Source organism: Gastrolobium bilobum, unplaced genomic scaffold (genome assembly GCF_033153095.1).
Source record: "Gastrolobium bilobum isolate Gb01-03AN ecotype WA unplaced genomic scaffold, APGP_CSIRO_Gbil_v1 utg41073, whole genome shotgun sequence".
In the NCBI taxonomy this organism is placed as follows: Eukaryota; Viridiplantae; Streptophyta; class Magnoliopsida; order Fabales; family Fabaceae; genus Gastrolobium; species Gastrolobium bilobum.
The window spans coordinates 46115-66607 of record NW_026899308.1 but is presented as its reverse complement, the minus strand read 5'-3'; the positions used below and the strand labels follow the sequence as shown (position 1 = coordinate 66607).

General features: G+C 32.3%; 3 protein-coding genes across 5 annotated transcripts; 2 read left to right on the top strand and 1 right to left on the bottom strand.

Moving 5' to 3' along the window:
- The first annotated feature begins 2498 nt into the window (after positions 1-2498).
- Positions 2499-3296, top strand: LOC133289372 (probable CCR4-associated factor 1 homolog 7). Its single transcript, XM_061487294.1, has one exon. It carries the CDS (start codon positions 2499-2501, stop codon positions 3294-3296), a length of 798 nt encoding a protein of 265 aa, XP_061343278.1.
- A 9928-nt stretch (positions 3297-13224) lies between these two features.
- LOC133289367 (aquaporin NIP6-1) lies at positions 13225-17267 on the top strand. Its single transcript, XM_061487290.1, has 5 exons — positions 13225-13534; positions 13851-14075; positions 14210-14404; positions 16269-16330; positions 17063-17267. Exons 1-5 carry the CDS (start codon positions 13298-13300, stop codon positions 17265-17267), a joined length of 924 nt encoding a protein of 307 aa, XP_061343274.1. The 5' UTR covers positions 13225-13297.
- On the bottom strand, positions 17155-19213 carry LOC133289366 (uncharacterized). 3 transcript variants are annotated; one of them, XM_061487288.1, is made up of 3 exons: positions 19081-19213; positions 17636-18778; positions 17155-17293 (listed from the first exon to the last, which is right to left on the bottom strand). In XM_061487288.1, the coding sequence occupies exons 2-3, from the start codon at positions 18774-18776 to the stop codon at positions 17241-17243; spliced, it is 1194 nt and encodes a 397-aa protein (XP_061343272.1). In that variant the 5' UTR covers positions 18777-18778; positions 19081-19213; the 3' UTR covers positions 17155-17240. The 3 variants fall into 3 exon arrangements, with proteins under 3 accessions (XP_061343272.1, XP_061343273.1, XP_061343271.1); XM_061487289.1 differs by having other exon boundaries at positions 17636-18769; positions 19081-19209; XM_061487287.1 differs by having other exon boundaries at positions 17636-19212.
- Positions 19214-20493: the final 1280 nt, after the last annotated feature.

The following is a 20493-nucleotide window of genomic DNA, read 5'->3' as shown; positions in this document are numbered from 1 at the left end:
CATTTAGCCTGAAAAGTCCAAAATGTCCTTCTTCGTTTTTTTTTTTTTTTTTTAAGTTTTGCAAAAATAAAAAAAGTTAGGACAGTCAATAAGTAAAGCCCTCTTACCCTCTCCCATATAATTTATTAATTTTTATTCTATTCTTCTATCATTCAAAAGAAAAATATTTTTATTATGTTGTAGGAAAATAATTACCTCATGTTGTAGAAATAAAATTACAAGTGAGACCCACAGGTAAGAGAAGAGAGAAAAAAGAGTGGTGGGACCAAATACTTTTATACGTGTGTAAAAAAGTTGTTTATCTTATGTAAAATGAGATAAACATAACCTAATTTAAAATATTGAATACTATTGGCATAAATGGTAAGGAATTTGTGTCCCTTAATTAGAGGTCTTAAGTTCGAGCACTGGGAATAGAAAAAATAATTTTGGGAGAGCCATCCTCGCTTAGGGTCCGACAGTACTCGAATCGGGCTAATTCAAAAAATGAACTGGTTAATGAGACTAAAAAAAAATTTAAAAGGGTTTAATTTATAAAAAAAAATTGAGTTAGATATGAGGTTTTGAGGTTTTTAAATAGATAAAAGAATTAATAAAAAGATCTGATTGTAAGAATTAAAAAATTTACAGACTAAATTCAAATAAAAGTTTATTAAAGAACTAAAATCACGTATTAGAATGAAAAGTAAAGAATTCACCTTCTCTTTAATTTTAGTCAACTAAACATTTTGTTTTGCCATAAATTTGATACAAGTTAATTTCTTTTAATTTTTTTTAACCTTTCATCAAAGAGGTTGAAAGAACAAGCCAATTGGGCTTAAAAAAATGCTAGAATTGGAAAATAATTATAAGTGATACCAGCCAATTGGGCTAAGCCTTTAAAAGAGTCAAGTATCTAACGGTGTCATGTAAAGAATAATGGGCTAGATGGATGCACTCATATAAGCGTCAACATAAACCATAGTTAACAAGTCTTTGAGAAAGTTTGTACCAAAAAAAAAAAAAGTCTTTGAGAAAGTATAGGAGGCATTCTATTCTGTGATGCAATATTACACAAATTTTATGTGAAATCATGTTAAATTTTATGCTTTAGTTGTTTATTTTTTATTTATTTAGTTTTTAAATATTTTCATCCTTGTGCATTTTATGATTTTATTTAAATTTTTAGATGTAATTTTGATGATTTTTGTATCAATATTTGAGAGTATTAATATTAAAGCTTAGAAAATGAGATATTATCCAAATCATACTTGAATCATTACTAAGATTAAAGTCATAATCAATAGTTGAATGAACTGAAAATCCAAAAAGACTAGAATACCAAATAATAACAAGAAACAAAATTCCTTTCTTTCTGTTTTCTTTGGTCTTGTCCTGTTTTTTCTTTATGTTCATTTCTGCTTTGTTTTTCCTTTGTGAGTCTTAGGCCCTTTTGGTTACCCAAAAAAAAAAAAAAAGACAAAGAAACAAAATTCCTTATGCCAATTATCCAAATACTTCATCATTAACACACGCCTCTTTGCTTTTCTGTGATTGATGATAAATACATTATTTATTAATTGGCTTGGTATTTGTCATTTTAAATGACATAAGTTATGTCATTTTAAGAGAGAGATAGACACTGAAAATAGAAATCATGGGAGAGAGAAAGTGAATGATTTTTTTTAATTTAAAATTTAAATAAAAAAATGTATTATGTGTCTATCTCTCTCTTAAAATGATATAACTTTATGTCATTTAAAATGACAAACACTTTTTCCTTTATTAATTGATTTTACTATTTATTGATTCATTCATTGTATAATTTAATACCTATATATATATACTTTAAGGGAAAAATATTTCTGCATTTAATGCAGATACGTTATCTGCATTTATTCTCAAAATCACGTTGTTTTGGTATCGAAAACTTAAAAAATTATAAATATAAAGACTATTATAACCTAAAATAAACTAAAATTATAAAAATACCATGATTTTTTTCCAAAACGATGTCATATTAAATTTACTTTATCAGCAGAAAAAAAAGCCAACCCATACTTTAATTTAATAATAACTTTTTAAAAGTAGTAATACTAATGAGTAATGACATACAAACTCACTGAGTTTGATTCATGAGACGGTGAAGAGAGAAGGCACATGCAAAGGGCCCACTCTCTCTTTCGCGCCTTCTTTCAACTTCTTCTATATTAACTAACATATTTGTTGGTTTCGCAAGAAACAAACAAATTCACCAGAAATTAAAATACAAAAAAAAAAAACAAAAAAAAAAAAACCCAAATCTCTTCTTCTTCCTCTTCCCCCGCATTTCCAATTCAAAAACCCTAGAACGGGAGAGAAAGAGAGAGGGTTACATTAACCCACCAATCTTTAAGGTCAGATTTTCAATTCTCATTCGATTCGATTCTTTTTTCTGTTATAATAAATTTTGACAATGCATATGCATACGCATGAAATTGAAACAGATCTGGTGGAGTTTACATGTATGTTTCCAAGTAATGCCGAACAGCGATTCGATCCATATTCGCGAGGTGTGGAACGATAATCTTGAAGAAGAGTTCGCTATGATTCGTGAAATCGTCGATGATTACCCTTGCATCGCGATGGACACTGAGTTCCCTGGTATCGTTCTTCAACACTTGGGCGACTCCAAGAACAGCTTGGATTTACGTTACCATAACCTGAAGAGCAATGTTGACATTCTGAAACTGATCCAGTTAGGTCTCACCTTCTCCGACGAACAAGGTAACCTACCAACTTGCGGCACCGATAGCCAATGCGTCTGGCAATTTAATTTCCGCGAATTCAATGTGGACGAAGACGCTTCCTTCAAAGCTTCGATTGAGCTATTGATACAGAGTGGTATCGATTTCAAGAAGCACAAAGAAAACGGCGTTAACGCGATGCGTTTTGTGGAGCTCTTGATGTCGTCTGGGGTTGTGTTGAATGATAATGTTTACTGGGTCACTTTTCATAGTGCATATGATTTTGGATATTTGATTAAGATCTTGACGTGTCGCGATTTGCCTGATACACGAATGGGATTCTTTAATCTAGTCAACATTTACTTCCCAATTGTATATGATATTAAGTATCTTATGAAGTTTTGCGATGGCCTTTATGGAGGACTCAACAAGCTTGCAAAGTTTTTGGGGGTTCAGAGGGTTGGGACTTCTCATCAGGCTGGTTCAGATAGTTTGCTCACACTTTGTTCATTCATGAAATTGAGGGAGATTTTCTTTAGTGACTCCTTGGAAAATTATGCTGGTGTTTTGTTTGGCTTCGAGGATGATTAGAATGTTACCCATTGTGAAAAAGAAAAACAAGAAAAAAAAAAAGAAAAGAAATTGTTCAGATGTCATTAGAACTCTCTCTTTTGTTTTTTTGTTTGAGCTTCTAGATATCTGGTGAATAGTACTAACATCTTCTATAGCATTAAGTGTGCTCTGAATTCCTTTCTTTCTTCCTTCTCTTCTTGTGTGCTAATTTTGGGTTTGTCATTTTGCATGCATTGGTTATTTCCTGTTAAGTTGTATATCTTGATCCCCGTGATGATTCAAAATTTCCATTTTTTTTTAAAGTACCTTAGATGCCTCGACTATAACTTTCATTTGACCCGTAACTTACCCTCCATGTTTCCAATTTCTTAGTCCAATTTGACCAATGAAGCATTATTAGTTAATTCCGTTAAACTCTTAGGTCATGTTTGATTGATTAACGGTTAGTAGAATGGATAAATATATATAATTAAATAAAGAAAAAATTGTGTTTCTTTTTAAATGACACAAACTTATGTCCTTTTAAGAAAGAAATATATACAAAGAGATGAGATACACATCTTTATTTTTATTTATTTTACTTTATTTTTTTTTTTCAGTGAGACCTACATCTCCGTGTGTCTATCTCTCTCTTAAAAGGACCTAAGATTGTGTCATTCAAAATGATACACATTTTTTCCTTATGTAAAATAAAGTTTCGAACCATTATTCATATGTTTAATTATGGGATGAAAAAAATTATATTTCCTTGATTAAAAGTTCTAGTTGAAGTAAAGAAAAGAATTATGACATTTTTTTGTTTGTTTTTATATTACCATTATCTCAAATGTAAATTAATTTGTTTTATATGAATAATGATAAAAAAAAATTAATTTTATATTTTGTTTTATTCTCTTGTCCCTCAGTTTGTGGGGAAAGAAAACTAAGAGAATAGTGAGGTAAGAATTGATATGGAGTCCCTCCGATTTCATTCTTTTTCAACCCCCTCTCTAAATATTCAAACAATGACATGGAAACAACTAAATTATGAGAGGATTCATAACCTTGTACATAAAACGTTAATCTAAACTTTCTTTACAAAAAATTTTTTTTGGGTGCAGACATACTTTTTTTTCTGGATCCGCTACTGCCTAAGGAAAGAAAAAAAAACTTTTAAGCAATGTTTGTTATCTAACTATTTAGATAAGGGTTATTATAGTAGGCTAAGAACATGTTTTGGGCTGGGCGTGGGTTTTCGAAGCGATCTCATAAACAAAAAAGTGAGCTAAAAAACAAAAGGAAGCACCAGATGCCAGCCTAAGTGATGGATTGTTTATTTGGGGTCTTATGATCTATTACTGAATTTCTTATTTGGGCTAGGAACATGGGGACTCTGTTGCCCTCCCATAATTACACTATTATTTTATAATGTTTTAATAAATTATAATTTTTATTTTATTTTTTATCTAATTATTATTATTGTAAATATCTTTTAATGACATGGTAATAAATGATCAAATGCTAGTGTGTCAAATGTATTTACACTGATAGGAATAATTTTTTTTCACAAAGAACTAAATAAAATTCAATTTCAATTGCATTATTACCTCAATATAATTCCGAAATTGTTATAATTTCGATTCTTTCCTTAGTTTACCGCCTAACTAGTTACTAATGACTGCGGGTCGAGCCGAGCCGAGCTTTGATCTTAAAATGTTAAGCCTGTGTTTAAATGTGTCAGCCTGACCAAGCCTGTTACTTGTTATGAATATAATTTCAGCCTGTGGCCTGTCTTATTTACAAAAAATAAAAGCCTGGTTTAGCCTGTTTAAAACAAAATAAGACAACAAAAATTTATCCAAACAAAATATATAGTCAACAACACTAGTAATTCCAGAAATATTCATAAATTTTATGTATATCCAAACAGCATAATATAAAACAAAATCATTCAAAAAATCTGTTTACTTAATAAAATGAGATGAAATGGATTGAGGAGAGAGAGCTATCACAAGTAGTATAAAAAATATAAAATAAAAACAAAAATTAATATATTAGGCCAGCCTGAGAAGCTCTAAGGCCGAGCTTTTGAATTGAAGCCTGAGACCTTTTTATTAAACGAGCTTTTATACAAATCCAAGCCTTGTTCTAACAATCAATTTTAGACATAAAAACTCAGGCCTTCACGAGCCGAGCCAAAGGCCCCTGGCTCGTTTAGCATCCCTACTAATGAGCGCCATGCACAGGATATTCTGTATTTTATATTTTATATTTATTATGATTAATTATTATTTTACATAAAAATTTATAATATATATATATATATATATTGGAAATTTATAAAATATATTTTAAATTAACTATGAATTCTCAAGCGTGCATAAATAAAAAGGAGGGTTATATTTACAAATTTTTTGTTTATAAACTCTTAGAAACTACACTATGTATTTCCGGAAGTATATTAGGTTATACTATGTACTTCCGGGAGTACATAGTGTAATTTGTAAAAATTTGTAAACGGATCCTTCTCCTAAATAAAATAGTAAAAATAATTTCAAGTTTACTATATATTATTATTTTTATTCAATACTTTTTCTTATAAAGTTTTTATGCTTAATTATTATTTAAGATAAGTTAAGTTAGTATTATACATTTTTAAATATTATTACTATTATTTTTTGTTATCAACACTTTCACCTTATACATTTAATGCTATTATTAATTATTCCTAATAATAATAAGATGAATATGCTATTATTAATTTTATAATTTAACAGCATTAGTAATCCTCACGCAGCAGTTATTGGGTCGATGTTTTTATGTTAGCCTTTCTGTTTTTTTTTATTTCTATTACACACACAGAAAAAAAAAAAAAAAATAGCATTTTTAATTTCTTCTAAAAGGAAATCTCAGTTTTTGTTCGGTCTGGATTCTGGACTGAATCAAGCAATGATAATCTGAAAGGGGGTGGTATACCTATGCTAAAGTCATACAAGGTACGGGAGAGTAATGTAAAGTAAATAGTGTGTATATATGGTGATGCTGATAATTTTTTATATAGTGCTGTAATTGTTCAGTACCCATCTAGGTTATTATGGGGAAGAATCTCTATAGATAGCTTTCCAGATATGCTTAGATAATAAAAGTGTATAATATGTTTTGAGTACCTTAAGGTAGTTTCCGGGAACCACTTCAATTCCCCTTCATAAAAGCCAGCACAAAAGCTAGAGGTATTAGGCAGAACATAGGAGTTAATGCTGTGATGCAAAGTTAGATAAAGCGTCAGCAATTAAATTCGAATATGCCATATTTTAATAACAAAACAAGTGTATTATCTTAGTAGAATCTTTCTCCCAAGTCCAAAAACCAAATAGCCAATGGCAACTTTATTTTCCTCCTCTTCTTTTATGTGATTAGCGGGCAAACTCACACAATTAGTTTGCAGAGGCTTCATTGTACAACAACCCATTAGCTCTTATCTTTAGGTTTGTCTTTTTTTTATTTTATTTTTTATGAATAATCTCAAGGATATTCTCCAGTTGTAATGGAAGACTAATTTCCATCGAACACTGTCATATTTTTTCAGGAGCGGCTCTCCCAATATCTTTTTTTATTCACAGGACTTGAATTCGAGACTTATGATTAAGGGACTCAGGCTCCTTCCCACCTATGCCAAAAGAGTTTGGTTGGCTTGTTTGTTTCAATTAATTAATTAAAATTTTCTAGTGATGGCCTACCAACGAATTAATCATCGGTGCTACTGTTGCACTTATTTTCAGTGCATCCCACCAATAGGAGCATTACACATCAAATGAAAAAAAAAAAATTGACAGAAAAAAGAAAATTTTGACTCACATGTAATATTTTTATTGGGTGGAATATACTGAATATATTTATTCCCAACCAACAAAACCAATAAGAACTGCACTTAATCATATGCTCTCCACTATGAAAGTTCTGTTATTGACATTAATTTGCTTACTCTTCTCTTTAGTGCTACTTTGTCTCGTTTAATTAATTTTGCCAGAACAATTGGAATCTTCCCTTTTCAAACAAAAAGGAAACAAAAAGAAAGGAAAAGCTTCACTGCCATTGAATTTGAGTGACAATAACAAATCAATACAAGATAATTATTCTTGATCAATGATCCTCCGCTAGTTAGTATGGACAAAGATGCAGCATAAAGTTTAGGACTTTGTCCGAGAATCTTAAAATAAATTTGTTTTCACTCTCTTCTGACTCACGACCTCCTCAAACACTGAACAAAATAATATGCCTGCCACATTGTTGATTATTGTTTTCTTCGAAACTCAATTACAAACACTACTATACACATAGCAGAAGAATTTCCATGGCTGAATAATTTGTATTCTTTCTTGTTTACATTGTAAGAGTTATTTCAGTGCTTGGCCAGAGGAACAATAAATACCATATTGGAAAAGTTGTTACTAGAAATCAAGGACTGGTGTGGGAATATTTCCTGCTTGCTACGAGGTCATGCCTTTATATGGCTAATTTGCATAAATAGCAATTTGTTTATCACTCAGTTTCAAGCACTATTGAGTCTTAACTGATTCATATGGTTGTCAATGACATGGACTTAAACTTCCCATCTTCCTCACATGGTTCCAAGCAATCCCATGTGACTATGTGAGAGCAAAGCGTGGAGCAATCAGAACCAGTACTTTTTTTTTTTCTTGTCCAAGTGAGTAAAAAGTAGTCTACTCTCTCTCTCTCTCTCACACACACACACAAACACACACACAAACACACTCTAAAACTCATAATAAGTAGGAAATGACATTGAGGTTTGCTTCAAGAGCCAAAAACAGAGATAATAAGTGCTTTACATGGGCCATTTTGACAGATATGATGAAATGTGAAGGGTTTTCTTTCCTGCTTAACTTTATTAGCACTACAAGTGTGTTGATGAAATCTCATTTCAAGCAATATGTGGTTAATAATAATGAACATGTTGCGTCAACAAACTCATCTCCTATTTACTTATGAATTGCACCAACAGTATATACAAATTCTTTTATAACAACAGTTTCCTACATCTAAGATGTCTTCTTTGATCCAAATCTGCTTTTAGATTCAAAACATAATTAGCTAAAATTAAAGGGAGCACATTATTGAAGCCATGACAGAAGATAAAGAAGAAAAAGGAACGGTGCACATTAAAACAACATAGTATATAACTTGTGCAAGCAGAATTCTAAATTTGAAGTTAGTTGACCAATTGATGCAGAGTGAACAAAGTGGAGGACAAAATGATACAAAATGCCAGCTAATTTTGACCCTTTTAATTTCATTATTTGCTTGAGTCCCACCTTTCAACATCCTACATTCCTAATTCAATGTATTCTCTTTGAAGTTTGAAGTCCTCTTCATTTTTTAGAGGGGCTCTTCCATTCACCTACTTTTGAAGCAAGCCCGTGCTTAAATTTTTTTTCACACTACAGTTAATGGAACAAAGTATAGAATAGGTATATTAGTACAGTTTAGCTGTCCCAGACCATTATACGAACTTCTCTGGGTGTCAAATTTGGTACTAAATAAGGAATTAACAGTGGTCATCCAATTTTTATTCTTAGTTATTCTATTAAGTCTTGTACTCAATGTTGGCCAATTAAGGTGCTGTGAAAGTCTCTCAACCATCAATTTGAAAGTTAAAACCAAACTGGTTTTTCAACTTTTGAGTTGACACAAGTACAGTAATCTGAGAGGCATCTCCTGATGATAGCCCATTTTGAGAGTAGAAAGAGACATGAAGGAGGAAGACAACCACAAAATTTCAAATCACTGAAAGAATTTGTGCCACCTAGCCATGTCATGCTCCCTTGGAGACAATTTTAGGGTCTCCTCCTCTCTATCCCTATATGATTTGATGTTTATGATAATAATATAAACCATTAAAAAGATCATTACAGACCATTAAGCTTAAGTTATTGGGTTGAATTGGTTCTTTAAGTAAAATAAAAAATTGGACCCGTGCAATATGTGTAACGTCTGGCAGCTTGCAAGGATCAACGACTGTCCCCACACACTAACACGAGACTTTTCAGCGTGCTTTGTCCTCACTCGCACACTTCCTGGAAAAACTTTCCAAAGGTCACCCATCCCAGAATTGCCCCAAGTCAAGCACGCTTAACTATGGAATTCTTCCGTTTCGGGCTACCGAAAAGTAGATGCATGTTTTTAGTATAGGTAGTACCAATTAATTCTTATAAGTTATTCCCAACTGTACCGTCCCATACTAGCACAGTCTCTGGAATCCATCTCTTTCGGGTGTCGATTCGATTCATTCGTGCATGTAACCCCCTGCTGGAAGCCTGTCAGAGCCGCTCTTTGTCCATGCCCTTTCACACCGGCGGTCACTTCCCGTCCTCGTCAGCGCTCGAGATGTTACATTATTCACGCTTCAAACCTAAAAAGCTATTGCGTGAGGGAGTGTGTTATGACAAGAAAAGACCATTTTCCATTGGCTAAGTGAGCAACGGTATTAAGTGGGCTTAGACATCACAATTAAATCCAAAACCTTAAGGCATTAGGTGCACGAGTCCTTCTACTTATATGGTTCTCATTTAGTTTATTCTTAACCAATATGAAACTTCACCCACATTGGCTCTTCCATCAAGGCTTGGCTACACTCTCGGATCACCACAGGCCAATTTACTATTGACTCTGATACTATGTAAAGAACCAATTCATCCCAAAAATTTAAGCTGTTAGATGAGGTTACATTAATAGTTTTATATATCTTTAACAGTTTCAATTAACAAAATATAGTTCAGACTTAAATCTCGTTGTTCATTATGCTGATTCTTGAGTAGTAACACAACAATGACCATCCTGTAAGCTTAAGATAGCATGCCACCCACAAAGCCTGTTGGTGTTGCCGTGTTAACTAGTTTTGCAAACAGCGTTTCATAATTAGTGGTAGAATCCACTAATTCCTTTTTTTTACTCCACCTTTAAATTAGCATGCGTTTGTTTTCACTTTACAGTGAAATTTTACAAATTCTAAACACTCCCTTTTGACGAAACAATGTTTTAATTGCACTCATATCATTCACCATTGACTAAAAACCAAAATTATCCATGGATTTGTTTTATAAGGATAAGGACTAGTATTGCTCCTAGTGGCTCCCCACCTTTTTGAAGGAATAGTATCTTTTTTGAACGAACATCATTAAATAGATATAAAACTAGATAGCAAAAATATAAAATAGTAACAGGTAACATCTAATTTGCAACTCATAATGCTTTTAGTTTACAGAAGAACATATTCTTCGTCAGCATTTAACAGTAGCTTTTTTAATGCATGCAATAATATATTATCATGCACAAGTAGAAACATGTCTACCCATTAGAGAAATCAGAGCAGCATTTGTATTCAACCCTTTTGACACGCATGAAGCACCGACACTTCAAAAATTTTGATGTGTCGTGTCCGACACTTCCCGACACTCCAACACGCATTATAGAGACTCAGAAAAAGATTCAAAGGTTACGTTGCATTGCATTTTTAGTTCCAATAATTAGATTCGTTGGATTACTATTACCATCTTATTGAGTTTAATATAAATATTTAGGATATTTTATGTTTTTTTGCAAAATTGATGGGTATTATAAGTTTAACTTCATTTTTTTTGTTAAATTATTGAGTATTAAATATAATCTACATTACATAAATTTAAAATAATATTTAATATCAAAACGTGTCTTAACGTGTCGAAATCTAACATTTTTTAAAAATAACGTATCGGAGTGTCGTGTCGTATCATATCTCGTATCCCATAGTTTGACACAATAAAAGAAGAGAGAGAGAGTTCCTTTCTTTTAGGCAACAATTCAATTAGCTCTAGTTGGATGCTCTTCAAAGCATAAACGTAGATTACGGTATGGAGTTGGGTATGAACATTATCTTACATTGGGAAATGCATCATTGCGAGTTGAAAGAACCGAAGGTGGACAGGGAACTCTCAAAGAATTGATTCCACTGTGAATGAAAGTTTGGTATATGAGTTTGTAAAATATGCGGGCTTATGCTAACTCTCAATTTTTTATTTACATTTTTCGTTAATGAATTATAATTATAATTTTTCGTTCTTATCAAATGTTAACTAATTACATTATAAATTAATTATTTATTCATATATAATTTAGTTGAAACAAAATGCTCCTTGGTGAAGCATTGTGAAATGTGTTGAATAATTGTTAGACCCAATTATTCACCGGTGACTTCCATCCTTGCAATTTAACAGTTAATTAATTGAAGTCACATATGATGCTTAATTAATTATTAATTATATAATATGGTACTGACAAGAATACTTCAATTGGCTGTTACTAACTAATAAACGAAGGACGGTACAAAGAGATGGGGATAAGTCTAACCTACTTTGAATTAATTCAATTCAAAAGTTTAACATTAATGATTTTATATAGGGAAAAAATATTGTAACAATCAAGTTGTGTTACTACCAAGTTATTATCAAGTTACTACCAATCAATCTCACTGTTAGATCGATCATGTTGATCCAACGCTTATATTTATTTTCATCTTTATATGGTCATGATTTTCTAAATTTAATACTTTATATTTATTTTTACCTTTGTATCGTTATGATTTTTCATATTTATTCTTTAACTTTAAATATGGAAAATCATAACCATACAAAGATAGAAATAAATATAACCGTTGGATCAACATAATCAATCTAACGGTGAGATTAATTGGTAGTAACATAGTAGTAACATAACTTGGTTGTTACAATATCCCTCCTCTTTTATATATTTCTAATACGTTCCTTCACACGAGAGTCAATTGGGTTTCAAAGGTGGATAACGTATAAGCCCACCTATATGTGCTAAGAAATTTCATAAGAGAAAATGGGAACGATGATAATCAAATCCATAAACTGAGGCTCTGATACTATGTAAAGAACCAATTCAACACAAAAACTTAAGCTAGTGAGTGAGGCTACATTAATGGTTTTATATATCTCTAACACGCCTTCTCACAAGAGAGCTCATTAGGCTTGAAAGGTGGATGATGCATCATGCCCAACATACCTGTGCTAAGAAATTCCACAAAGAAAATGGGGGCGGCGAGGAACGAACCTAGGATATCGATGCTCTGATATCATGTAAAGAATCAAATCAACCCAAAATTTTAAAGTGTCAGGTGAAGGTCTTTTTAATAGTTTATATTATTATCTAACACACCCCTTCACGTAAGAGCCATTTGGGCTTGAAACGTGGATATTGCATAGGCCCAATTTTTTTTTTGTTTTACCTTGGGCTTATTTAATTCCACTTGAAAGTGGGAGGCGGTGAAGATCAAATTCGTGACTTTATGGTCTCTGAAGCTCTGATATCATGTAAAGAACCACTTCAACCCAAAATCTTAAGCTGGTGGGTAAAGTTATGTTAATGGTTTTATATATTTCTAACAATAAGAAAAAAGAATGAAAAAACGAAGGTATAGGGAATGATAAAACAGACATCATTCTTTTATGCTGTTGGACAAGAAAACCTCTCCTGCAAATGATAGTAATTATGTACTAAAAATAATATATAGTTATAATATTAAAATTGTTTTTTTTTCTATTTCCTGGGATATTATCAGTTGACGTGACGGAGAAAAAAAAAATAACTTTAACATTATAACTATATACTACACTTAATATATAGTTATTTATTTTTGCGGAAAATAATTCTCTTATTCGGAAAAATGGAACCCATGGGAAAACCATTATTGATGCCTAATGTATAAAGCCTCTTTGCCAAGTTCCATATTGAATGCCCCACCATCCACTTCTACTCTTTCATTTCGTGGCCAGCACTTTCAACCACTAATTTGCTTCCTCTCTTTTCCATTGGGATTCTACAAGTCAACTACACCCCTTCCTATATATATCATACAATTTCTACACTCTCATCACAACGAGACAAACAATCTCGAGGCCCTCACTCTCTGTATGCTCTGATTTCTGGGCCTTTCTTGTCTTAATTTACTTGATACAAGGGATATGGACAATAATGAGGAAATTCCATCAGCACCATCAACACCTGCGACACCAGGTACTCCTGGTGCACCTCTTTTTGGTGGGTTTCGGTCTGAGAGAACCGGGAATGGTGTTGCTAAGAAGAAGTCTCTTCTCAAGAATTGTAAGTGCTTCAGTGTCGAAGAATGGACCTTAGAAGATGGAGTCTTACCAAGCGTCTCTTGCTCATTGCCACCACCTCCTGTTTCTCTTGCAAGAAAGGTATATAATACATTCTAAGCTATTCTCTTTTCTTTTGTATCAGTTTCCTCGACAGGTTCATGTTTCGGATTAATTCGGTTCGAGCACTGTCGTACCCAAAGCAGGACGACTAACTCTTTCAAAGATTGTTTTTTTTATTCTCGGAACTCGAACTCGAGACCTTCATTTAAAGGACACTAACTCCTTATCATTTGTGCGGGTGGTTATAGGGAAATATTGAAGAAACTATAGACAAGTTTTTTTGTGTTAGAAGATTGATATATAACCAATGCATACCATTTTTCATTGACGTGTAAGTATTGTTGGGCAAGTGAAGGTAGGAGCTGAATTTATAGGCACGTTCATTCTCATGTTTGCTGGGACAGCCACAGCTATAGTGGACCAAAAAACACAAGGAACAGAGACTCTGATTGGATGTGCTGCCACTACTGGTCTTGCAGTTATGATAGTTATCCTCTCCACAGGCCACATCTCCGGTGCTCATCTCAACCCTGCTGTCACCATTTCTTTTGCTGCATTAAAGCACTTCCCATGGAAACATGTACACAACCTTTTCCCTTTTTTTTCTTGATTTGCTTATCATTGCTAGTTGTTAAATGTTTTCAATATATGCTTAGCTTACCAAAGCAACATCTTCATTATTTTATTTTAATTTTTGGGTACATAAATTGATAGGTACCTATGTATATTGGTGCACAAGTTTTGGCATCAATATGTGCTGCATTTGCTCTAAAGGGTATTTTTCACCCTTTCATGAGTGGTGGAGTCACCGTTCCTTCCGGAGGATATGGCCAAGCTTTTGCTTTAGAGTTCATTATCAGCTTCAATCTCATGTTCGTTGTCACTGCTGTGGCCACCGACACCAGAGCTGTGAGTATTATATATCTTATTCATTTTAATTAATAATCAATTCAATTTCAGTCTGAGAGAGAGAGAGACTATATTTCATGATCTGAAATGTTTAATTAATGGGTTTTATAAGAGTTATGTGGTAGGAAAAATGATTGTGTTATGTTATAGAGATTCGTTTTGCGTGCTGAAGTTTTTTTTTTTTTTTTTTGCTATGGGCCCCACAAAATATTGTGTGTGTAGAAAACTTTTTGTGGTCATGTTAAATAATAGATGATAAACCCTTAATTAATTTCAGACAAACTGGTAGGGGAGAAAATATAAACCTTAACATGATATTAAAATATAAAAACATTAAATTGAATTTTAATTTATATAAAATGTTAGCATACAATACAACTATCTAAGATCATGAGTCAATATATAATATGTGTTTACTGCATCGCGCAAGTCTCGTTTCAAATGATGCAAACTATAATGTGATTTTTTTTTCCTTCCTAAATACATAAATAAAAGTATATTTATCTTTAAATTTCAATATACTAAAATCACAGTATATTTTAAATTAATTTAAAAATAAATTTGTTTATATTTGCTAGTTTCAAAGAGAAATTCAGAGCATCTTATCCAACTATAATAATAGCAGTAATATAAACTATCAAATATACGAGTAAATCCAAATTTTGATACTGTGACTATGAAATTGAAATCACATGCATGAGGTAACCTTTTTCACATGCGCCTGAGATTTCATTGGATTAATTGAACCTTGTATTATTAATCAATAATAAATATTTATTCTATTTTTAATTTTAATTTTAACATACAAATTGATATATTATTATTCTACAAAAGAAAGTAGTATAATAAGTTTCAGCCGGCACTAAAATCAACCCAGGCAGGGAGGGGCGGTGCATCCAAAAAGTTTATTATTGGCATGAGAGTCAAAGGAAAAGTTATGTCTGCTGTTTTGTCCCTGTAAATCCACGTGAAGTTTGTTCATTTATTGCGAGTTGCGACCATTGTCTACTCCAACCCATTTTGCAGTGAGATCACGCTTTGTCCTTATTTTAAAAAGAGTAAACAACTTTGTTTTGTTCTCTCCGAATATTTACGAAATTTTTTTTAGTCATTGACAATAAAAAAGGACTAAATTAGTTCCTAAAATTATGAAAAAATGGCCACATTAGTCCTTATGTCAACTCTTCCGTCACTAACGTGGTCCTTTTTGCATACTGTTAGGGACCAATTTGGTCCTTTTTTATTGCCAGGAACTAAAAAGAATTTCGTAGATATTTTCAGGAATCAAAAAGGGTGTTTACTCTTTTAAAAACGGTCAGGATTTGGAATCTTGCTGCTTGCACAGATAATAATCAGTCTTATTTGATAATTTATATGAGTAAATATCCAACTTCTTGAGAAATTTAAAGGCAAAACACACTAGTTCTTAGAAATATAAATTTTTTTACTCTGATTATTAAAAAATTACATTAATTTCAACTAATATTCGACGTTTATAATATTTTGCGAATTAGCGTGAAGTTTTTATATTCTTAAGAATCAATGAGTTCATTGCCATTTTTTAAGGGGAATTTGGAAATATATTCTTAGTAAAGGGTGATGATACTGATGAACGCGAAATGCTAGAGCTTCCATCCCTTTGATGCATAAAACGTGTTTGGAGGTGTATATGTAGCATTTGAATTAAATAAACCAAGACATAAAATAACATAAGAACTGAACGGTCATTTCATAGCAGTTTCCTATATCACAAAACAAAGCTACCTGGAATTGTACCAAATATATAAAGGATCTGAGGACCTGCATGTATTGTATATATATGTATTTATAATCTAGATAGATGAATTCCCTATGCTTTATGCAGGTTGGAGAGCTCGCGGGAATCGCTGTGGGAGCGACTGTCATGCTCAACATCCTCATAGCAGGGTATGTCCCAATTCACTACTCAAGGGTTACTCCAAAAAGAATCCAAACCAAACACACCTTTTCCTATTATTAAATAACACTTTAACTTTAAACTATTTATACCCTTCATATATTTCTCATTTATCCTAAAAATATTACTTCAACCCAAAACCTTAAAGTTTTGAATTAAATTAGTTTTTCACATGATATCAAAACCACAAAGTTACGAGTTTGATCCTTACCATCCCTACTTTCTAGTAGAATTAAAATAAACATAAGGTAAACTAAAAATTGAACCTATGTAATATTCACGCTTCAAGTACAAAGGACTCTTGCATGAGGAGGCGTATTAGAGAATAATATAAATTATTAAAAAAGCTTTCACCCAAGACCTTAAGGTTTTGGGTTGAAATGGTTCTTTACACTTCCCTGTAAGTATATTTTTCTAGTTCTTTTCTCTTCTCACTGTGATTTTTCGTAATCTGAATAACCCTTGATATACAAGATACAATCTTTTGAAAATTAGACATTTCGTATCTCCATTTGGAAAAGATGAAAGTGAAAGAAAAGATATGCCCTGACTCTTGGCCTTACGAGTGAAAAGAAAAGAAGTGTCCATTGAAGTTCATTCCATTTCTTTAACTGTCTCATGAACTAATTTTCAACAAATTACCATACAAATTAAACTCATCTAAAATTTGGGGAAAAAAGAGAGTAGACTTTTGTAAACATATGCTTCACCTTGTACTGCAGGCCAGTAACAGGAGGCTCAATGAACCCAGTAAGAACACTAGGTCCAGCTATTGCCGCAAACAACTACAAAGCCATATGGGTGTATCTGGTAGCTCCCGTACTTGGAGCTCTAGGTGGGGCGGGTACCTACACTGCAGTGAAGCTGCCCGAAGAAGATGAGAACGCCAAGGCAAATGCTTCAACCCCCAGGAGCTTCAGAAGGTGACTTGTCCCCATGGTCATCCATCAAACCTAAGAAAACAACTTAGACAACACTACATGAGAAGATGTTTGTGTTTTGATAATATTAATAATTAAATATTGTGGAAAGCAAGGAAAAATGAGAACCTTATTTTGGTGCATGCACATATTAGATGTGTAAAGGTGTATCTATTGCATAAAATATCCAAGCAAATATGTGTGCTGTTTGGTACATGTAAATACCGTATTATTCTTTTTCTTTTATTTTATGATAAGTTAGTACTTAGCAGATCTCTCCAAGTGCAGTCCGATAAAGAAAACCATCGAAATAAGCCATTAACAAGTGTTTATCAATTTTATCAACAAAAATATAGAAAGGGATTGTAAAGATACCCAATATTTGTAAGAATCTTCTAGCATAACATTCAGCCATTGCCTTTTCACCGTCACCAGCTCCAGCAAGATGAGTAATTCTTAAGACATCACCGGCTTCTTCAGGCTGCAAGATGCGCAACAAGTATGCAAGGACAAGATTGAAAAAGACACAATGCTTTGTTTGGAGATCACTTAGAAAATCACTATTAAATATCCTTCCATATTTCCACATATGAACCTGGGTTGTTGCATTTCTGTTTAGATATTTTGCATTGACTTCCATCATAGTCCTCAAGGGATCTGCTATCTTCCGAGAATACAATGCATTTCCAATCGTCACACTATCTTTCTTCAAAACAGACATAACCCTAGCGAATAATGGAATACAATGGAGTCCTGTATAAGCTAGATGGATGTCATACATAAAAGCCTTAATGTTTTGTCCCCTGTCACAAGTGTTTCCAGAATAGAGTAGACAATAGAGACTATCCTTATACCTAGGATGATTCTCAAATATGGATTTGATGGCCCTTGTAGCTTCTTCACCAGGGTGGAAATTATTGAGAGGAATAGGATGAGCATAGAAATCTCCATACCTATTTCGAATTGATTCCTCAATTCTCATATAATTTTCAGCAGACTTAGTAAACAATCGCATATAGGTTCCAGCAACAAAACAAAAAGCAGAAGCAACCCTCTTATAGTAATCCGCTTCACCTTGGTTCATTGTTATCATCACAACCCTCCTTCCTCCTGGAATATCTCTAATACGAGATGCTTTCATTTCATCATAGTTTAATCTGTCTCTTGGATCAACAAAAGCCTCATTTATGTCATCAAACATGCTCTTTCCCAATCCATCCATTGAATTGTAAGCCAGGAGAAACAGTCCTACGATTGTTTTTGTTGTAATTCTTGAATGGATTCCATTAATAACATCAATCCCCAAGGTCACTAGCTGTTCATGTGGCATTTTCACAAAGTCTATTGCTTTCTTTCTATTATTTTCAGAGGGAACATCATTCCAATCATTAACAGAAGTTGGTCTTGCAGAAACTATATCAAAGCCTTCAAAATGGTTTTTGTCACTAGGAACTATAGGCCTATTCAAAAACTCATTCATTTTTTGTTGTCGACGAGAATTTGGTGGAGCTGTCATTACTATGGGAACAGTTAGTACTTTTTTGTGAAATTAGAATTTAAATGCAAAAAAATAAAATTAAAAGAAAAATGTTTGTCATTTAAAAACACACAAAATTACGTTATCAACAAACATAAACACAAGAAAATATTTTTTTATTTAAAATTTAAATTAAAAAAAAAAAAACAATCACTTTCACTCCCATGATTTTCATTCATTGTGTTTATCTCTCTTGAAATGAGATAATTTATGTCTAAAATGACAAACACTAAATCCTAAAATAAAAAAGCATAATAACGATAAATTAATATAATAATTGTACCAATGGCGATGAGTAATCAAACAAGCGAAATCCCGCGAGGCTGATGCTGATGAGGTGTTTGGAATGTGAATGGGAATCTGAATCTGAAGAGAGAAAGAGCAGAGGAAGCGATGAGGACGCCGAGGAGGTCGGCGAGGGCGTCCTTGAAGGAGGCTCCAGCAGATTGGAAGTAACCAAGGTGATCGGCGGCTTCTTTGGCGGCGCCGGCGAGAAGAGAAAAAAGGGATCCGATGGAAATGGCGTGGCGGCGGAGGAAGGGGTGATGTGTGAGGGAAGCAACACTGTAAAACAAAAGAGTGAGGGCAAAACACATCAACACGTGGTACGCTTTGTCCAACCCCAACCACGGGTCTCTTTCCTCCTCCATGTTTTAGTAAATCCACTAACGAGGTTTCAAATAGTTTTTTAAAGACCTAATATTTGACTTATTAATCAGGGAAAAAAAAAAATATTTACCATAAAAAAAAGTTTATCACTTTTATAACTAATTTAATCACCGTTAGTTTCTGTTAATTTAATGGTTATAATTATTGAAAATTATTGAATCGTATCTATTAATTAATTATTAATTTTTAATAAATTCAATAAATTATAACGGTTAGATTAACAAAAATCAATGGTAATTAGGTTGGTTGCAAAGATGGTAAACTAATTTGGTGAAAAATATATCTTGTCCCTATTAAATAATGTTAATTTTGTAAAAAGTCTTAACATAAATTTTTTTTTAACAAGCTAAAATAAGCCAGGATTAATTAATTTAGATGTCCAACTTATTGTAACCAATTAAATTAAATAATGGTTTGTTTTTTTTTTAAATTATTTTAAATAGTTTTGTCTAATATTCACCGGAACGACGTAATTTTGGAGTAGAAATTATGGTATATTTATAATTTTAATTTATTTCAGAATTATAATAGTCATTATTATTCTAATTTTTTAATTTTTCAACTCTAGAATAATGTCGTTTCAGAGAATATTAGATAAATTTTTTTATGTTTGCCATATTATAAAATAAAATAAAAGAGTGGAGAATGGAGTTAAATAAACGTGATACGTAAAGGAAGTACACTTGTATTATTTTAAATTAAAGAAAGACACAATTTAATATTTTTTATTTAAAATGTAAATTTTAAAAAAAGAATCACTTTTTTTTTGCTATATTTTTATTGTTTGTGTTTTTCTTTCACTTAAGATGACATAACTCTAAATCTTTTGAAAAGGTAAACACTAAATTCTTTACATTTATTAAAAAAGAAAAAATAAAAAAATAAAATAAAAGAACACGCTAAGTCGCAACTGCCGAGCACATCTTTGGTGCTACTGTAGTATGTACTACTTTACTAAAAATAGAAAAAGGTGATGGCTTTGGAAAAAATAACCATACAAGGAAGGGTAAAATAGTAAAAAAAGTAT